The 21,800-nt window shown below is 36.4% G+C and overlaps 1 protein-coding gene across 2 annotated transcripts in view; it reads left to right on the top strand.

Moving 5' to 3' along the window:
• Nucleotides 1-21,800, top strand: part of SH3RF1 (SH3 domain containing ring finger 1) — a 90,406-nt gene that overhangs the window by 39,469 nt on the left and 29,137 nt on the right. For both annotated transcript variants that reach the window (XM_069786788.1, XM_069786798.1), the window contains exons 3-4: nucleotides 14,138-14,413; nucleotides 15,791-15,886. In XM_069786788.1, the coding sequence (XP_069642889.1) occupies nucleotides 14,138-14,413; nucleotides 15,791-15,886 (372 nt within the window). The remainder of the gene's footprint in view (nucleotides 1-14,137; nucleotides 14,414-15,790; nucleotides 15,887-21,800) is intronic.

Below are 21,800 nucleotides of genomic sequence, written 5' to 3'. Positions count from 1 at the left end.
GTTCGCAGGGGTTTTACTATAACTTTGTGTTTCTTTTAACTGCATGAGTTTGATTCTGTATAAATGAGGTACAATCTCATACAAGAGCTGAGAAAAACCAGCTCCATTGGTGGTGGGCCTTAAGGTACAAGCTGTGCTACCAAGGTGACAAAAAGCGGTGGAGTTTCAGTTTATTTGAATATCCTGCTGAAGGAGTTGTCTTCCATCAGGCCTTGCGGCAGTCTGAATCAGAGAGTTCTGAAGCAGGATGACTGAATTCTGCTTTCCAAATATATCTCAACCAGTTTAGTAGCATGAATAGTTAAGAGAGAGAATTAAAGAGCCGTCAGCCTTTCATTATCCTATCTGATTCTTAACTCTTGGCTCCAAAGCAGTGCTTTCCCATAATAACACATTACGATTGAACCGCATAATTAAAATACTTTTTTATCTAAATGAGAAAGTTGTACTTCTTGTAAGTTGTTCTTGAGAATTTATTTGTGGAACATAATTATTTTGTGCATTCCCTGTTAATGTAAGTAGGTGATTATTAATTTGCTTAGTATGGAGTCTCAAAGTCAGGAGGTCCTTATGCAGTAGGAGGTTACAGGCTTCTTAAAGTTTTAGAAGTTAAAATTGCTTAAGAAGTGCATGGTCTCAGCCCCATGGAAGAGCTTACTATCTCCTACAAAAGAGTTTCTGATACCTAGTCCCTCCTTCTTGTTAGTGATTTTATCTGAGCAGTTTTACTATCCGTAGGAGGCAGGTTTTGGAAAAAATCTCTCTGGGTATCATGAAATTAATTTTCATGGAATAAACTTTTAGTGGGATTAACCTGACTGGAATGAGAACTGTTTTAATTATTTCAAAGAAAACATTGAGATATGGTATGTATCACATTTCACAACCAGAGGACTAAAAACTACTTCAGGTTGGGAAAACTTTGGCTGTATCTATATTAGCAAGTAATTGGCAGTGGGAATGGATCCACAGAAGGAAAACAGTGCGTGCTGAGGACCTGGTGGCCACAGCCTGTATTTTTTCAGAGGTAATACTTTGAGCGGACTCGACTCTAATTCCAGGGAATGTTGGAACAGCAAATCACTGTTGGAGCACATCTTCCATTTTAGTTTCACGAAAGAGTAGTGCAGTTCATATACTTTAAGACTGCTCCAAAATGAAAAAAATATGTATGAGAATATACTACTTATTAAACTTTGTCATACATATAGCTACTTGTTTATAATCATTATATAGAAGTATGTATTTTAATTTATGGCATGAACACATAAATGAAAACTATGAGCAGATCTGAGACAGTTAATAGTATAAAATATAAATAACCTCCCTTTGTTGGGGAAGGAATATGGTCATTTTCATTGAACTGGATAAAAGAATGCATTGTTTCTTTTGTGTTTATATCATAGACAAATGGAAAAAATTACCTTCCTTAACTTTTCCAAATACTTGAGAGTAAAAAAAAACCCAAACCTTGTATAAACTTGTTTTTCATAAATAGAGAGACTGGTAAATTGTGGTACAAGTCCAAGAGATACTTCAGATGTTGTTTTACAAAATGACTACAAAGTTCTCATAACATTTGGAGAGGCAAAGGGCTTTTAGGAAAACGCATATGACAACAGGATAGAATTGCTATTAAATTGTTGTTTGAAGTAGAAAGGATGTGTATTTTGAAGGACTACTCTAAAGAAGCAGCTGTCTGTATATAATACTCAAAGCTTACCATTTTGAGGCACTGTCTACCAAATACAAAAAAGATGGGGGAAGATTACCTGATGAAATAATCTGTAAACAGAGAGATTTAATCTGATTTACAACAGCATAGTAATGATCAACTTGTTACTTTCAAATTTCCTGTTCTTTCCGAGGTGAATGCAAACACAGTTGCTGAAAGACCATTCATTTAGGTAGTTTAAATGCTTCTAGTTTCTGTGGGATGGTGAAATCTGTTTGGTTTGTTGTAACCAACTAGTAATATAATGTCAGCAGTGCAAGTGGACTAGAGGAGTAGAACTGCTGTGAGGAAACACAGACCAACGAGACCTCCCTGGACCTAAGTTCTGGTAGTTTTTCTGTAGTAAAATACTGAGAGGTGAACAGGTTATCCTTTCAATGTAAGCCTCATATTGCCTAGCATTTCTAACCCTTGTTCACCTGTCATGCTTGAAAACAAACCAGACCTTTTGGATAAACAACTGCATTTGAAAGCAAAATGGAAAATCCTTTCCCTTTCCTGTCTATCCTGAAATACCTAGTTCTACTTTGTGTACTCCTTATGCAACTCTCCCTGCCTCTGATGGTGGAATTACAGTAATGAGAGATTTTGCTGTATTCGATCTGGTAGTTTTTGTAAAAATTAAAGCACTCCTGTACAGTGAAGGACAGTCTAGGGCTGTGCAATTTGGGAGAAAACTTGGCAAAGATCTGCTGGAGTAACTGAGTTTTGACACCTTGCTTAAGTAGTGGTAACTCTTAATGGAATAAGGGGCTAATTAACTAGCATAAACGGGTGGAATATGGATTTCTGCACTACTTACAGAGAGGTAGTCACATATTGCTGGAAATCTGTTTGCCGGTTAAGCGGCAGAGTAACGTCAGGCCCCAGGAGAGCCAATTCATCGTCAGGGACGGGGACGGCTGGAGGTGGGGGGTGCTGGGGTGGGAAGGCCGGGCCGGCCGAATGGGGAGCTCCTCGCTGAGCTCCCTTGCAGAAAGGAAGCTTAGGGAATGTGGACGTGGGGATGGATGACGCTGGAGGAACTTAGGAACGCTGAGTATGTCGGTATGGGGTTAAGAAAGTCAAAGCTCAGGCAGAAGGGAGGCCCGGGAGGTTATGGAGGCCGGCGGGAAGGACTTGTAAAGGTACAGTGACAGCAGAGGGGAGCGTGGTGGTGCGCGGTATGGCTAGGAAATGGCTACGTACCAATTCAGACCCGATAGAGACATGCGGATCGGTTTTGTTTTCTCCACTAATACTTTTATGCTAAAATGTATTCATTTGAGCAATATGAAATGTGAAGCACAGTACTCTCTGTAGGCATTATGGGTTCCAGCCAGTTCTAGCAGTACTCCACTGAGCAGAAAGCTGATGTGCGCCAGGCTGTTTGTCTACTTTTACAGTCTGGCTGAAATAACCAGAGTTGCAAACTCCAGCTTGTCACCGGACAAGAGATAAATGTTAGCGTAGCATTCTTCTGGCTCACTCAGCTCTTTTGTTATAGTAAAGAGCATACAGGAACATTTATCTTGGAAAAAAAATGCATAATTTCGGCTAGGATTAGTTGCCTTTTCAAAAGGCCGACCAGCTGCTTCAAGTAGAGTACCATAAAAATGTTTTGGAAGTAGAATATATATTCCAGGAAGCTTTGAGGCATGAAAAATTTAAAGAATAAGTAAAAATAAATAGCAAATGGAGTTTGTCATTTACTCTGTGGGTGTAGCAGACGTATATTTGTGTATACTACAGTGACAGTTAAAATTAGCACCTTTTCTTTTCCGCAATAGGCAAGGGGCTGTTTGAAGTCAAGATATTAAAGGAATTAAACTGACCCTGAAAGAATTTCAAGGGAGTGAGGGGGTTTCAGGAGAAGGAGGACACAGTACCAGTCCCAAATCAAGCTTAGCGAAAGGCCCTCCTGATCCTGGCAACAAGAGTTTGCAGGGAATACCTGAGAAGGATGTGTGACAGTGATATGTTCATCCAGAAGGTTGGACAAGCACCTGAACATTAACAAAATAGTGAAAGTGACAGAAAATAAACCTAAAAACACTTTCTCAGCAGGTAGTGGAATGTCAGATGCTATCTCAGATTTTAAAAATCAAATTTAAATAGGATTGCTGTGTGTGGTTACTCTCTTTTTTAAATATCATTGACAGGGTCGTTTTAATTTTAGACCTTACACTGTTTTGGCGGGGAATACATTAACACTTGATCATAATGGAAAGCAAACCATACTCAGATAAAAAGTCACGCCTGTCAACCTTGATAGGTTTCATCAAAAAATGCAGCAACCTCTTCATTTGCAACTGTGTTTTCCCATTGCCCAATTTTTGGCAGCAAAGTATTTGAGAGATTAAAGGAACGTTTCTTCATGCTAATCTCACCAAGAGTAATCTTACCAAGTCACTCCCTTTTTCAGAGTTATTTGCTGGCTTTGCTCCTTCTGTATCATGTTCAAACTCCTCACCTTCAAAGCGCAGTAAGAGTTTGCTCTTAGCAATCTCATTTCTCATTTATTCTTTTCAGTTTTTTTCAATCTGTCTTCTCACCTGGAATTCCCTCTCCTTTTTTTGGTGCAACAAGTAAACATACTCATTTTCACATCACAGTGAGGGAAGCTTGTTTACGTTCATTTTCAAAGTATAAAAACCTTTAGAACAATACAGAGCATTACTCTTAAATTTTTACATTGTTGATAAACCCTCTGGAGCTTTTGATACTTGTGTTAAAATATCAGCTCCCTGAAGTAGGCACAGGACCTCCTGTGTTCCAGTGCTTCATTGATAAGCCAAATGTTCCAGTCTTCTGCACTACATAGATTAACTTTTTTTTAAGTGAGCAAACAGAATGTGTTTTGTAAAGTGATTTGTAAAGTGGCATTACAAAGTGTAGATTTGTGAGAGAATTTTTAAAATAGATCTGCTTTTCCAATATTGACGGCTTATGCTTAATGCAAAAATGAAAGAGAAGATATGTGTTCTGATTAGCCATGTTAAGACTGGTAGACGACATAGATACTTCTATTTGTTTCTTACCACTACTCCAGCATAGCACAACTTAGTGGTATCACGTTAATAATGGATCTTCTCTAGGTGTTAGCAATACCCTATGGGGTTATGTAGACTCCCTTTTATTTCTTTCTAATGCAGTGAGGTTTTGTGTTAGTGCATTAAAAAAAAAAAAGAAGAGACTGTATTAAACAAAAGAAGGGAGATGTTTCTTAGCATTGCAAGATGGTGCCTTTGTCTGAGATTGCTGCTGACTGTATCCCTATATCTTTAACTACTACATATGCTGCAGAAATTCTCACCAACTGTCATGTACAGTATGTCTGTCATACTGATTATATAGATTACAGCAAGATGTTATTTTGGGAACGTTTTGTTGAATTAACATTTTTTTTTTCTCTCTGGCGACTGATAAAAGTTGTTATAAGGTAAGATGGTGGTTCAGTTAGTAGGGCAGATTTCAAATGGTAACAGTTGCAGTTATTGATGCTTTATTTGTTTGTGGAAGGGTATGAAAAGGTCTGTGGCATCTCTAGCTGTCTCCCATGAAGCCAATGGGAAAGAAGAGTATTCTGAGTTTACATGAAAATTTCTATTTAATCTGGTCTTGGAGCTCAGACTGGCACACATCTTGCTTGGGAATTTAATTATTTGGCTGTTTAAGCAATTGCATATATGGCTTTTGACAGGGAGAGTACATTCCAAATAACTGTATTAGAAGGATAAGTATGAATTTAGGCAGCAGCAAAAGGATGCCAAAGATGTGCAACTTCCAGTTTATGAGGAAACTAAAAGGAAGAGTGAAAAGGGAAGGATTCACAATAGCCAGGTAAGAATGAATTTTGGGAAGGAGTTTTAACACTCAGATGTGGTCCGTATCCTGGTAGTTTTCAGGGGGAGTTTTTTTGCCTCTTCTGTAGTTACTGTTTTGTGATTTTATGTTCATATAACAAATAAGCAAAAAAAGCAAGTGATATTTAAGAATCTGTATCAGCACAGGAAAGTTGTCATGCTTCCCATAACAGATTTTGGATGGGGAGTGAATAGTTACGAAAGGCATTTGCTGGGTGACTAGGCAAAATGAGGCTTCTTGCTAAACACATAAGTACTATCTAGCAATTATGTATTTTGAACAGTCAAATAGTTCTGTATTTTCAGCTTCAGTGATATATATCTTAGGAAACTACTTGAGACATATTATTTCTAAGTCTTTTACCAGGTCTTTGACAGGCTCTTGACGTTCATATACTTCATCCTATGTGATTTTTTGTTTCATTTGTTTGCTTCTTTTCTTGCTACGCTTTTCTGATTCACTTTACTTCTTCTCTTCCCCCCTCCTCCCCTCCCCCGCCCCCCCCCCAAGAAAAAAAAGTCTCTGCCTTATGACGATAAAGGTAAGTCACTTTTCTCAAGCTGGCTGGAAAAATAAAAGCGTAGCAGTGGATCAGTAATCTACTGCATCTATTTTCCATTTTCCAAAGTGTTCTTTAAAAAGATAAAGTTAATACCTGTGAGGTAAGTTTCTTGCACTTTTATAGGTGTATGTAGAGAAAGTGGAAACAGCAAAACTTTCCAAAGCACTTAGTGTTGACCTGCCTTTGTAGGTTTAGGTGTTCATAGGGTTTTTAATGTTGACAAATTGGATGTGATTGGGCAATACTAGATACACTTTAACATCCCACTCCACACTGAGACTTCTTCAGGGATATAGTGGCAGTTTGGAGTAGGACTAGTAAGTTCCACTACTCAGTCTCACAATTGTACTGCTCCTCTAGACATATGCTTGCCAAGAGGGGTAGGTGTCTTTCCTTTTCCTTCTTGGAGTATGCAGTATTCTGGTCTTAGAAGCCATAGGTGATATTACATGAAAATGGAATACACTGGTAGAAGAGTTTAAATGGAATGGAATGAACTTGTGCTGCATATCAACTTGACGTGCTCAAAGAGATTAGGAGATCCACATTTGCTGTACAACGGCACTGGGACAGGAAGAATTAACAGTTTGATGGAGACATCAAACGCCAGTGAGTCGTAACATACCAAGAGAAAACCTAGGGGGATAAGTAGCATTTTCAGACTGACCAGTGAGGTTGGTATAACAGCTTATAAAGGCAGATCTTTAAGGCAAATCATTGCTTTTAGAAAGAACTATTTTATGTAAACATCTTAGCTCTACGTAATGCACACTTTAAAGTTTTGCATAGATTCTTACAAGGATCTATTCTTTTCAAAGCAAAAGGGTTCTTTAGTAAACAATTAATCAAAAGGTTTTTAAAGACTTGGAGTGAAATTGTTTGATATGGATTGGCTTTCCTTTTCAGAATCAATGGGAATACAGACCCAAATTCTCTTCTGCATCTTGAAAGTTACCTTCTCAGTTTTTCCTGTGCAGAGCAGTTTTCTCACACTTCTTGGTTTTTTTGCCCATGGAAAGAAGCAATCTTTAACCTGTAAAAGTGCATACAGTTAAAATATTTGGGGACATGCAGGATATAATTATTTTATTCTTTCTACTTTTTCCTATTTTTTACTTACTTGTTTGGTTATTTTGAGAGCTTAGTTTAGTGGAAAGTGTTCAAAATATTCTTTAACAAACCTCAGAAAAGTAAGTAGCTGAGAACTTTGCATTTCAGATAGGCAAAGGAAAGAAGGCAGCATTCTGAAGACACTCATTTTTTCATTTGAGAAAAAGTTTTCAAAACCACAGGTATTGCACAGAAAGAGACTGGGCTAAGTGCCTTTGGAAAGCTTTGTAAATGTCCCTTTCTAACCTTCCATATTATTAGTCTGATTGCTTAGGCCTTAAGGCAGCATTTTTAAATTCCTTTCATTCTCCTGTATTCCAGCTTTTAATTTCAAAACAACTTTGTGGGCGAGAGTTGCTTATACTTATATTAAACAACCTTAAATGTATTCCTTGACATCAGACAAGAAAAAATGCCAAAATGTTTTCTTCTACAAGCTGTTAAGACAGAGGAAGCAAACAGGACTTTCATAAACTGGCCACTTTAAGTAGGTCATTGATAGTTTACCTCAAAAGAACACACAAAAATTGTTTACATGAGGAGAGGAGCTACCCTTCTATTACAAAATACAGGGTTTCTCTGAGCCTGTGCTATGAGGTTCTTCTGCAAGTTACCAAGAGCAAAGTTAACTGATAAAGTCCTCAAAAGATCGGGCAAAGGGCTCCACGGGTGCTTGGCATTTCAACCGGCGTTAGATGGCTGAAACCTGGAAATTAATAAAGAGTATTCTGATATGTCACACACTATTACATCTAGCGCTAGTACTGGCGTTATGTATAAGCATTAGAGAAAATTTACCATATTCTGTAGTAGTTAGCTAGTAGCAGAGAAGCTTTGCATGTCTACTAAATAAATTTTAACTTGATGGTTGAATTAAATAATTGTAAAAATATGATCCTATTTCTTCATTTATCAAGAACCTAAAATTTTTACTGATTGCAGTTGTTCAGCTTTTCCAAAAGTGTAACAAATATGTTGGCTTGATTGTGTTTTTTATCCTGCATCCTATTTTTTTCCTAAAGTAATCTTTGTTCAAAATTATTATTGTTATGTAGGTCACAGTCAAGTTACACACAGATGGGTTTCAAGCCTGGTCTCTTTAATCAGAGTAACCTGGCTAGCTAGTTTCCTCTCAATGCACAACTTCTATTAAAATAAAAATCTGTACCAAGCTGTGACTAACCATATTTGAATATGGCATTTCAAAACAACTGCAAATTTTTTACTCTTTTAAGTCAAATGTTTGGTTATTTATTTTGTGTGCTGAGAAGCATGAGATTTAGTACAACTATATCATTAGAAACTAATAGAAATTCATGTACTTGACAACATTAACAACAATTACTTCCCTAATGTAGTGAACTGTCATATAAAAAAATACTGGTTTACTGTATTCAGTAGAGCAATAGTAATTCATATCAGATGATACCAAAGGTTTGGTTTTATGGTTTTTACAGCATACTGGCAACTTGATAACAGCCTCCTGACTTAAAATATCTTACATTTTTATCATTCAGATAGCAAGAACCTCAGAGGTGCTTTAACTAGAAATAATTTCATTTGCACTGATGATCTCTGCAGTCTTCCAAGATAGTTCTTATGGTAGAAGTATGTAAAATTGATGCCACTAATAATTTGGTGTCAGATACAGATTAATAACACTTCAGTTAACCTTTCTTTGAGCAAATCTGACCACGTTTGTATTGTTCCTTAGATGAGAAAAATAAATGCTGGGAGCCAGCTTTTAACATTCTTCTTGGATTATGGAGACACTTTGTGTTCTGGAACTCAAAAAGAAACAGGGAGACTTAGTTTCAAATGTTATTGCCTCTAGGTTGGCGTGTTCTGCAAAACTGAGTATCTATAGCTTAACACAGGGAGCATGTTTCCTTCCTTTAGAAGGCAATCCTACTGAAGGAAACACATCTTTTAATATAGGCAGTTTAAGAAGGTCTTCAGTGGAGTATTCTTATAAACTCTGTGTCTCAAAATACGTGAAAATTTAAATGCAGGTACAGAAGGAACAAAGGAGGCTGAAACAAAGAAAATGGAACTAGACAGATCAGATGGCTTTAAATTAAGACTTGAAAATGAGCATTGGAGCCAGCAAGATGAAAGAGACCTGAAAAAAGTATAGGTGCAAAACGGGATGTTCTTGCATGGGGGACTGGACAGCTTGGTAAAGGCCAAAGAAAGCAAGAAAGCTAAAATACACATCAATAAATGTAATAAAAAGGATGCATTTGAAAGATTTGAGTCAAGAAGGCAGCAATATGAAAGAGAATGAACTAGAAGATTAAAAGAAGCAATATTGTCATTCAAAATGTTTGAATGACTAGGAGTCTGAAGAGGAAATCTTGGGTATACCTGTATCTGCTGGAGAATGTACGCATGAAGAACCCACTTGACCCAAATCTGCCTTGCAAACAAGTTGGCTGCAGCATATTAACAAGCTCCTTTCCTTATGTAAGGGCAACTTTCACTGGCAACCAAGTATGTTTTACAGTACTGGTTCTTTGGGAAAAAAAAGTTAGACTGGTAAAAGCGCCTCTGTAGCACCAGAGTTACTGTACTTAAAATTGCTGTGTAGTTGGAGATATTTTGTAATAGTTTCTCATCTTGTCCCGGTTATTAATGTGACTTGGTTTGATTTAGGAACTGCATGGAAAGAAAATAAACAAATAGATGAAGAAAAATAATTTTTCTGTCTTCACTTGCAAGAAAATTGCACATAACTGATAATTATTAAAGATCCTCTTATAACATGGATCAAAATGATAGTAACTTCCAGTTTTTAGATTTTCTTTAAAGAAAGGCAGAAGTTGTTTGGGAAAGCTAGGCATAAAAACTGCTGCTGAGGTGTCTGAGCAGGCCAGCTTTTTTGGAGGCTGATAGTGCTTTGGTTGTGCATGTAGACAGTTTCAGGAATCTTTTTTGTCTGTCCCACTACTAACATAAACAGTACTTCTGTAAAAAGAAGACTTCCTGGCCTCTTGAAGACACTCAGTGTCTGAGAACCTCAAACAGGTGAAAACGGCACAGATACTCGGGGTAAGTTCAACTGGTTCACAGGGAAGCCCAGGCCACATCCCAGTCTCACAGCTGGAGAACAGGGAATGCCTTGCTTGCTTGGAAAAATGATAATGAGCAGCACCACAGCCGGGGAGGCTTGGAAGGAAACAGAGATGCAGATGACCCAGTATCTGTTCCATTCATTTCCTTGGGAGGGGATTTACTATTTTTGCTACTTTAGCTTATGCTGGTTCTCCAAGTGCAGTAAGTTACACAATGAACGCTGTTTTATGCCAGTGTAAGCATATTTACATTTGGGCTTCTGCCACAGAAACTCCTTTTTAAGAGGAGATCAGATCTCATGTTTCTGTGCAGGCATAAGTTTGTCTTGGCTTAAGCTCATGAAAAATACATACAGTTGCATATTGTCCGTTAAAAAAATAAGAGTAAAGTTTGAAATAAGGTGAGTGAAGACAAAGTATAAATCCAAAGAGGAAAATTGTAAGCGAATTCTGTAGGTTTCTAAGACAAAATATCTGGGTTGGGAGAAGAAATCTGAGGGACCTGAGCCTCATATATATGAATGCATATGCATTTTTTCATATTCTTGTTAAGCCATTTGTTTTGATGTCATCATATATTATTAATTTTATTTTCTTTAAAGGAATCTGGCATGTGACATGTATGTATATCCATGCCTTAGCTAAACATGAATTTAAACAGTTTGTATGTCAGCAGTAGCATGAGATGTTCAAATATTTTTGTGTAAGGATTTTGCATAAGGACTGAGGAAATAATTCTAAGAAACCTATTTTGTGTGGAGTCTTTCTGAGTTTCATATTTTAATTTCCTAAAATGGTTTTTGTCTGGGGGTTTGGTTTTTGGGGGTTTTTTTTGGTTGTTGTTGCTTTCTCAAAGAGCTGGCAGGGTAAATGGCAGCTGTGAACCTAAGGGTAGGCTGCAAAGTTTTTCTTCCAAAGCCTGCCTTTCATGTTTAGCCAAGTGAGAGACAGGGAGTGAAATGTAAACTCCGGCTCGGCGTATCCTCATGGCCTTCTCTCCTGGTGAACAGCGGGTAGAGGCAGAAGGGGGGCCGAAGCTGCCCAAGGCTGCTAACCGCAGTGGCCCGGAAGGCACCGGCCATGAGCCGCGGCTCCCAGGTTGCCAGGTTTCTCGGAGGAGGAATGTGAAGATGCTGCTCTAGTGCCCTTGGTACCAGATCCCCGAGAACTGAACGGCACTCCCCATCGCACCCGCTCCTTCTGGCTTCATCCTCCCCCTGGGACAGAAGGAAAAGGCATTTGCTTCACTTCTCTTCCGAGTCGTTTAACCGTTTCTCTTTAATCCCTGGCAGTCTGACTGAGAACTAAGTGTGTTTTGTTGTACTTTGTTCTGTTTGAAATTATGGACTGGAACCGTTTTTATTTAACGTGGGAAACAAGCTTTGCAGAAACTCAACCTATACACTGGGAAAGGAACTTCCTATAAAATATAAACAGATGTTTGTACATTTGAGTGAAGAAGGTTTGTTCGTGGGAGGCTTTGTGATAAACTCTATAAATGCGATACTGAGTTCCTAACAATTAAATGATGACTAATTGATGGATTTGATCACTTTGCCATGATCTGCTGTGCTGGCACTCCTGGTTTGTTTTGGTTTTGTTTGTTTTTAAAAAGATTTGTTTTCCAACTCTATTTCATACACACAGCAGTCTTAAAGTTCTTCCTCAGTACAGGGCCATAGAAAGCTTTCTCCCAGGTCAACGGGGTGATTCCTGGGAGAACTCCAGCTATTCCTTCCCGTGCAAGAGAGATGCGTATGTCTTGTAGTAGCCATAATTGCTTGGGGCCCTTTTTCTACCAAGTAATTCTTTGGCTCGCAGTCCCTGAAGGGCTGTAAGTTTTTTGGTTGGTTGGTTTGTTAGGGGGGTGGAAATGGATAAGCAAGCAGTGTTTCCTCTCTTGTGTAGAGGTGTGTTTCTTTTTGCTTCCAACCTGCCCTGTCCCCCCCCAGTTCTCTCTCTGCACTTGTCCTTGCTACATCTACACTGACTCCGTCCGTCATTCTGTCTGTTTACTCTGCAGAGAGCACACAGGACTAAAAATATATACATACAATATTTTTTAATTCTTCTATTGTGGCCATGAATTTCCCCGTCAGTCAGTTGGGGCCCACAAATTCTCTAGTTGATGTCTTCTTAGTCTTTTTCCCTATCCAGGTTTATACAGAGTATGCTAGTAGTGTTTACATTCTGCACTGATGCAGTTAAGTGTGATCATGAAGAAAAATACTGTTTGCTTCGGTTTGAAGATCACTGGGTTTTGTGACCAATTGCATGGATCCTGCTAATATAATAGTTTTAGTACCCATCCTAGATGCAATAGAATGAACTGTGATTTTCTTGTATTCATATGTAAATCATACTCATCTGTACCTGTGTATATACATATGGTTTTACTTTGGTATGGAAAGAAAATTATTAAATAAGCTAATCTTTAAGATATTGTTTATCCCTTCATGAAATCATTAATCTGTTTATAAAATCATACACAAAAATTAAAGATGTCCAAACAAATTGGATTATATTGAAAGACAGAATTTGAAGTGTTAAATGTGAAACAAATTATCAAGCACACTTTCTTCTGACCAATGAGACAGACTTGAAGTGGTAATTCCTTCTGGGAATTTCCTTGCATTGTATGTGTACCTCTTGAGATATTATTGCAAGTCCACTCCAATTTACAATTGGAACTGATAGAATACTTGAGAGGAGAGACGTACCATGGGGTAGATGTGGCGAATAATATTGTCAGCATTGAATTTCATTAAAATTTGCCTTTTCTGTAAGGGATAGCATTAAAGATGTGAAATACTGTGCTCTAGTTGACTATAAATGCTGTCTTTGCTATGGAAAGACTGTCTTACTAATGCAGGTTACTGCTGTTTACATCATTAAGGGGGTGAGCTCTCCTCTAGGAATCTAAAGTTGGAGAGAAAAGAGAGTTTTGAAGGCAGCAGCCCTAATACTAAAGTTGTAGAGTTTTATGGCTCACTCTTGCAAAATGTGGAGGCACAGACTGAGCAATTAAAAAATAATACCTGTGGTCTATATAAGGGAGGATGATACAGTATTATATTGTAACCCTTCTGACATGCATTCAAGAGCAGCACCAATGACCTGTAGTTTTCAGATATTATGGAGGAATCAAGTGTAGAAAACCCAACGATACACACCTTCAACAGATTTTTTTCCAGTAACTCTTTTTATCTGGGTTTTAAAATAAATAATTAAATTAGAAGGGTTGTTCCAGGATGAAATATCTCACCTTTAATGAAGTGACACTTGTTTTTGAAGCTGGAAAACACCTCCCTTACGTCCTCATCCGTAGCATTCTGTGCCCATGAAATAAGTTGAGGAAAATAATAAGAAAGGCAGAAAACATGCCTTAAAGGTCTTATAGCAAATTTGTTATTCTAGTGCTATAGTTTCTTGCAGCATTCTTCTGTCCAATCTCAGGTGGTCAGGATACTTTCTAGTTTGTTTTGTTTTGTTTTTTTAATGTTTAAACTTCGTGAATTAGTACATGAGGGTTAAGGTATTACAGTTTTTGCCTGTCTTTTGTCGATCCACATTGTACCATTACTGAAAATCATCATGAAATTTAGGGGGATGTTAAGACTATATAGAACTGAAGCTCTTCCTACGTGTTTGGCTAAAATCAGTAGAATCACTGCAATAAAATAATTCTATTGTGTATAATTTTACTTTGCAGTTTTATACACTTTCATTCATAGTTTCCCAAAGAATGTAATACAAATTGTATTTACTACTATTTACCTAATTCTAGTGCTTTCTTTTCTTCTTCTTTAGGGTGTACCTCAGTTACCATGTGCCAAAGCATTGTATAACTACGAGGGAAAAGAACCTGGAGATCTTAAATTCAGTAAAGGGGACATCATCATTTTGCGTCGACAGGTGGATGAAAATTGGTATCATGGAGAAGTCAATGGCATCCATGGCTTTTTTCCTACCAATTTTGTTCAGATTATTAAACCTTTACCTCAACCTCCACCTCAGTGCAAAGCACTTTATGACTTTGAAGTAAAAGACAAGGAAGCAGATAAAGACTGTTTACCATTTGCAAAGGTAAAACCAGAATATAATTATTATTTTCTTTTAATGATTTCATTCAATTGAATAAGAAATAATAAGACTGTTCTGTAGTCTTTCCTGCATTTTTTTAATGGAGCTACACAAATATGAAAAGAGCAAGTAATTCTGCAGGTATTTCTCCTATGTTGATTAGTTTTGCCTTCCTTCTCTTCCTAAATTACATATAATTTCTCTGAGGTTTTATTTTTGAGAATGCAGTTTTTCATAATTGCAGTAGTAATGTTCTTAATTTATGAGAAATAACCTATGTTATGAATTAAAAGTGTTCCATCTTCTAAAGAAACACTCATTTTAAATTATTCAAGTTGGTACTATTTTCAGCTTTGCATTCAGTAAGCAACATTTTTAGGATCTAGATACTAGACACAAAGTACTACTAAACTGTGTCATTCTATCATATTACTACTTGCCTTCTGGGAAATATGATGTTTCTTCTTATATTGTTTCTATTGTAATTAATTTTCTGTCTTGCAAGGCATATAATGATACAGAGTTTTAACAGGAATCAGAGCTGTTCTTTTTTTTCAGTTTCTTATTCTTTAGTTTATCAAATTGCACGAAAATGTTGCAAGATCAAATGTGAACTAATCACTTTTCTACCCTTGCCTATTAAAAATGAAAAGGATGGCTAAAATTCTAAAAAAGAAAGATATTAACATCTGGACAGACAACGGTTATTACAACACAGAACAGCAATACTGTTGAGGATGATTGGCACTAGCTTGCATATTTTGATTAACTTGTTGGCAGACTGTTTTTTTTTTTTTAAATCTGGTCTCGCTTGAGTAAGCATATGTTTCTAAATATTTTAACTTGCATATGAAACAATTACATAACTCAGTATAAGTGAGAGCAATGTTTAATGTCCATGTAAATCCTGTTTTTATGTGACCTTCTCAAAACCATATCTAATCCAAATGCTCCATGTAGATGTGAAAGAATCATATCATTTACCAGTGTTCTTAAGTACTTAAGCAGAAAAGCAACATCTAGGGAAGATTAGGTAATGGGTCAGTTGAGAAGGAAAAAGATTGCAGTTCTGTTGATTAATGCCAGTGACTTAAAGGGGGGCTGATGAATACCATGGACCGAACATGGCAGGAAATCTGGCACTAAGGACAAAGTCAGATGGCTGAGATTAGCTGTGGACAGTTAGCTGAACTCTGACAAAATAGGAAGAGGAATGGCTGGAACCGACTTCAACCCCCAAAGCAGCATGTTCCTGTTACAGAGTGCCTACTCTGTGGTTCTTGTCCGTGTACCGCCTTCTCTGATTACCCGTGCATTATGGAGGGAAATTAAATTAGTTTAATTAGAGCTGGGAGACATAATCACTGCATGTTCACACAGGATGATGTTCTGACTGTAATTCGCCGTGTGGATGAAAACTGGGCAGAAGGAATGCTGGCTGACAAGATAGGAATATTTCCAATTTCATATGTTGAGGTGAGTAAAGTTGGGCCCTCAGCAGGGTTGTGTCCACTGTGAATTTCATTTTCTAAACAGACAAATAATCAGTACAGGTGATGATTCTAAAATCGCCTGAGATATAAATAGCCTTAGACCTAAAATAATGTAAGATCTGTGTGCTTAGTTTGGGAAAGTTAATGACCTCAACAGCAGAACCAGTGATTTTTACTTAGCTGTTTGATACCTATTTTCATTGAATGGAATTGGAATGAGAGTGCTTGGAGGCAGTCACTGTGTTTTCTTGTTAATACTGGAGTCAATGCAGTCAATCACAAACCACACTTGACCGCAAAATGAAGCAGTCAGCAAGTCAGAGGAATGGTAAGCTTTGCACTGTCCCTAATGTCTGCTTCCCAAAACCAAATTAGCATAACTAGAAAGTCAAAGAATAAAGGCTGTTGTTAAGCAGGTAAAGCATTGACTGTTACATCCAACAGACCCTTATATAGAATCTTATGTATCTTCCTGCATTTCTCATATGTGATGCAACAATATACAGTGAGAGGTAGCAGTTGAGAAAGTTTCCCCAACCTTTTAAGGTAAGGTTTAAGAGTTGAAAGCTGTATCTTCTATACAGAAAGACATAGGTGATTAAGAACAGTGTGTACAGCTGCAACAATGATTATTAAAATTTTTATTACAGAAATATATAGAGGTTTGGAACAGTGTTTGTCTTTTTCTGATAGGTATGCTATGGATACTTGGTAAGATACACTTCTTGCATTGACAAGATTTTATTTAAATAAATGCGGCAGAACGATGAAAGAAAAAAGTATTTTCACATTACCTGTGGGATGAGAAATATGTACCTCAGGTCACAGAAGAAACGTGTAACCATACTAATAATCAAGTCAGGTTTTATTAATTCAATTTCTGAATGCCCTGATGAGATGGGAACTTTTTAAAAGATTACTGTGTTCAGCCAACATAGAATTTATTCTTTTTAAAAGGGAAAATATGTATATTCATTTTTATATGTTGATGTAAGGATCTGTATATCTGGGGATAGAAAATTTCACATGACTGAAAAACAACAACAAAACCAAAAGGGTTTCAACCTGCTTAGTGCAAATCTGGCTTCAGTTTAAGAAGTTTTTAAAAGCCAATTTAAGAAGTTCTTGCCCCTGGCTATTCATTCCTAGCTCCTTGCAATTAACTGCCCCTTCAGTTCAGCCAGTAAAGCTTTTTGTGGTGCTTTTTAAAAATAAATCACTGAACTTAGCCGAGTTAGAAAAAGCCCTTTCCTAGGGCTGCCACTTGGGCTAACTATTTAGCTAACAACTCCCTTTCCACCTCTACAAAAGTTGGCAAAATGGAGATATACTCTTGAAAAAAATTATGTAAAAATGATACTCGGTCACAAAATATATTTCATGGTTGATGTTTTCAGACAAATTCCGTCAACTAAGAAAATGTATCTTCAGTTAACCCTTTAGGAACAAGCACAAGCACTTGTGTACACAGTCGCAAATCCCCACTAAAATGATACGGGAAATCTAGAATGATAACTAATACCCAAAGAGATACTTCAGATTAGATAGGTGGGTTTTTTCAGTATATACTAAACCAAAAAGACGTGCTGTGGTGAAGAGCAGTGAGATATGCAGAAAACTTACCAATTTGAATTTTTAAATACCTGTTTTCTGAGATTGTATAACTATTGTTCTGGAAAATATACAGACAGTTAATACAAACAAGTATATCAAACCATTCTTACCTATGTCACTATTAAAGACACCAAAGATGAGAAGTAATTAATGTTTTTTGAGGTATTTTTATATGGTATTATTAGTTATATTTCCCAATCCTGTAATCATTGCCTATTTTTGTTGTAATGACAGACATATCTTTGCCTTGTGTATCTTAGTCCACATCCTTTTTTTCCCTTTTTTAAAAAAATGTGAATTATTAGCTGCATTTACTGGAGATTTTCTGAAGTTGTTAACTTTCAAATGAGTGTAGTCTGTGATGTTTATTATGTAGTATAAGTCTGATACTTGCGATATTTCTTGTATGATGAGGTCACAGGATAAAATTTTAGATACGTTGAAGTCAATGAAAAACTGATTATATTTGAGGACAGCTTTTTACCTGGAGGAACATTTAATGATCCAATGTTTGCTAGTCTGCTCTATTATTTTATATCATTTTCAGTTATTAAATTTGTGGTAATAATAAAAGCTAAGACTGAAAACATTTTGAGAAGAATTTTAATAGTGATTCCATTAAAAATATAGTTTGTTAACTGACTCACAAAACATTACATCTTTATCTGTAGACACATAGCACTATGAAATAATTACTTCTATCTGCAAATGAAAAATCAGTAATGCAAACATTACAAAAAATGAAATTCTGTTTTCTAAGAAGTGCTAAAACCAAACAAATCCTTTAGTTTTACTAGAGTAAGACCTGATTAACATACCTAAATTACTAGACTTCTGACTGATGGAATTTCAATGTGCTTGCATTAAAAGCAGGTCAACCAGGTTCTTGTACAGTGACAAAATAAAATGCAGTGAGTCTAGAAACTGCATGGTTAAGTTTGTTACACTTATGTTTATCTCTGTTGCAAAAAAAAAGATTAATCAGAACTAAACAGATATTATTAGAATTTTTCTACATAGAGTACAGTTCTGGCTACAGTATAAATTTCTTAGAAAGACCTCAAATTTGACATTTTGATGTGGTTTAACACTTAGTAAAGACTCTCCAAATCTAAAAAGTATTTAAATTTTTACAGGTTATTCAGCACTCACAGAACAACTAGAAAAATATAAATGCCCAGAATAGAAAAAGAAAAATCAGGGAAAATGAATCACTTTTCAATCAAAATGTCAGTAGAAAATAATGACAGCTTTTGTTTTCCCAAGTTAACATGAACAACTGGGAAACACCTTTGTATTAATGCAGCTCCTCTAGCTTTATTTATAAACAATCTCACAGAAATGTAAGGAAAAAACCTCCAAATGATCTAAAATGTTCACTGTAGTAGAATTTTAAGTTCATTGTCATTTCATATCCATCAGTTAACACAATTTTAATCAATGGGAACATAAGATTTTATATACCTAGTGTGTCAGGTTGGGGTTTTTTATTAGCATCTCTTCCTGTACCAAACAGGAGTGTTTCAAAACATACTTATTTTTTTATTGTGTCTATACGTTTTAGATCGGATTTTTGGCTGGATTTCTAGCATGGTCTTTTTAATGTTGTACTTACTAGGCTAAACGTTTTCTGTCACTGGTAGATGATTTGATCTGATTTAACCTGCTTAGGAAAAAAAAAAATCAGACTTTTGTAACAATACTAACTCAAGACGAATAAGATAAAACCTTTTATGGAAACTTTCCTCTACTTTTTGACTGTTTTGCCTGCCCAGAACTTAAAACAGAAAATTTATGCAAAAAGTGAATGTTGTATATTACGCCACATTGAGTAGAATTGTTAATTCTGAGTAGAAAATAATAGTCTAATCCCCACTATATTTGAATGTGATAATCTCAATGTTATCATTACAGTGACAACTTCTGAGCATCGTAGTTTTAATTTCCCTAACAAAATCTGCAATATAGAACTATTTCATTTGTTTCAAAAATCAATATAAATGCAGTTTTGCTCATGACTGTGATCTGTTTAAGATTTGCAAAATGATTCTTCCGTTGGTTTGGACAAATCATATTTGTTCCAAAACTTTAATTGCAAAGCTGCATTTAGGTTTCTAAGCTATTACCTGTTGTCCAGAATGATATTTAGCAAAAATAATAATATCAGATAAGGACAATGTTTGCTTTAGTTCTACTTAGACTTTACTCCTTTGTTTCCAAATATATGTGAAAATGAAATGTCTAGAAATTGGAATTTGGCTAACAATAGTGTTGCTAACGTGGAAAAATAACTCCTTGACGTATGGTGATGTAGTAAAATTGCGTCAATAAAAACTTTGGATGAATGTGAATAGAAAGATCGTTTGAGGGAGAAGATGGTATTTTCACTTAATTTCAGAAAGTGATGATATTTGAATTCCAACTGTCTATATGTGAGTGAAGAACACCTGAATTCATCTGTAAAATAAGTACAGTAAAGCACAGTTATAAGAGACTTGAAATAGATCTTGCACGGTAGTCTACTTGGTAATTTCTCCAGATGGCTGCAAGCAGGCGGAAACCTGTGTGCTGGCCTCATCCCCTACTGCAGCACTGCAATGCGGCTCAGCCGGCCCCTCTGCCTTGCCCCCATTTGGGAAGTTGTTCTGTTTTCTCAGTTTTGATAGGAAGGGGAATTGGATTTCAGGCTACCTGTTACAGCAAAGCTTTTGTTGAGTGGAAAAACAGAATAAATGTAAAAGTTAAAGAAGCTTCGGTTCAAATACGTCTGTTCAGGAAAATGACTGACGTAGAAAATGTGGCAATAGATACCGGGGTATTTGTTGCAGAAGGGAATGCTGTATTGAAACACTTCATAGCATGAGTGGGATGCATTCCCATGGTGACCTTGAATGGTTGCTAGCCATTTCATTGGAGAATGCATGCAAGTTCTTCATTTCTCTTCTCAAGGAAGAAGGAAACTGTGCTCTGCAAAATATCCTGCAACTATTGCTGTCCTCAGGTTGCTTCTAAGAAAAGCCCAGTAATCGGTTCACTTCCATGTTTAGGTTCATGCTACTGTCTTGTGCTTGCTTCTCTACATAAGAAAGCTCGGTATGTTGCTTATGTTTGAATTGGTCTTGAATCAATCCCATGGGCAAGCCTTAACTTGTCTCTAATAGGTTATTCACTGTATAGAATAACCAGATTCTGCAGGCATTAATAGCTTCAGGAGGTAAACAAACATAATTAGGTGTAACAGGTACCTCAGGGTGCTTTTAGCAGAGTGGCTTTTGTTTTTGTTTTTGTTTTTTTATTCCTGAGTGATCCCTTAACTTTTCCGATTAGGTAGTTCTTGTTTTAGAAATGAGTACTGCTTTTCTTTCTCTGATCTGTGTTATTTGTGAACAGGCTATTTGCTAAATAAGGGAGTAGATTAGGTAAGAATAGAAGTGGTTGCAGCCATTGTATGAGACAACAGTAACAACATTTAGGAAGAAATTCTACATTCTCATCATCATATCCTTTTTCAAATCCCCCATTATGCCCCTCTTCAACTGCAGTATGTTCTAGGTAGTTCTTCCTCTTTGAGCATTTCATAATTTTAATTTTCCTGCTGTTGCATCCTAGTAGGTTTTTATGTCAACTCCTTATTGTTCCAGTAGTTCTAGTTTTGAACTTTTTCAGTCTTATTTTTTGTGTATGTGTATGGAATTTCCTTCCAGATCTCATCTTTCAAATACCACTTGAAAACTTTTTCTATATTAAAAAAATATATTCTTTATTCTTTTGTACCACTTTATATATATCTACTTGTCCTCAGATATAGGAAAGTGTTCACGGTATAAACTCTTGTTGTTTTGTGGGAGCTGCGTTTAAATCAGTGTTGATGCTGTCATGATTAATGACGTGGTTTTTGTCTAGCAAAGTTTTGATGGGGTAAAATACTGCTTTAAAACTCTTCATGAGCATAGGACGTATCTCAAGACTTGTGGAAAAATGGGTGAAATAAATAGAAGAAATAATATGCTGAAGAAATAGAAATCTTACTTCCACAGTAATTAATTTCATTCTTTCATCCTGATGTTCTTCAGAAAAGATTTTTCCCTTCTTCATAATTTGCTACACTTACCCGAGTAACAGTATTCATATTTAGTGATACATACTAACATTAGTTAACTTGTTCAGAAAACCCGTGCTGGTGTTACTTCAGCTCATGAATAAATGAGAGTTCTGACATTATTATTTCCAATAGCTCTAAAATATAAATAAGATCTTCTGGAAATAAAGGGTTTGTGAAAAAT

Source organism: Haliaeetus albicilla, chromosome 1 (genome assembly GCF_947461875.1).
Source record: "Haliaeetus albicilla chromosome 1, bHalAlb1.1, whole genome shotgun sequence".
Classification (NCBI taxonomy): domain Eukaryota; kingdom Metazoa; phylum Chordata; class Aves; order Accipitriformes; family Accipitridae; genus Haliaeetus; species Haliaeetus albicilla.
The sequence above is the reverse complement of the archived record's forward strand: the minus strand, read 5'-3'. Positions and strand labels throughout refer to the sequence as shown.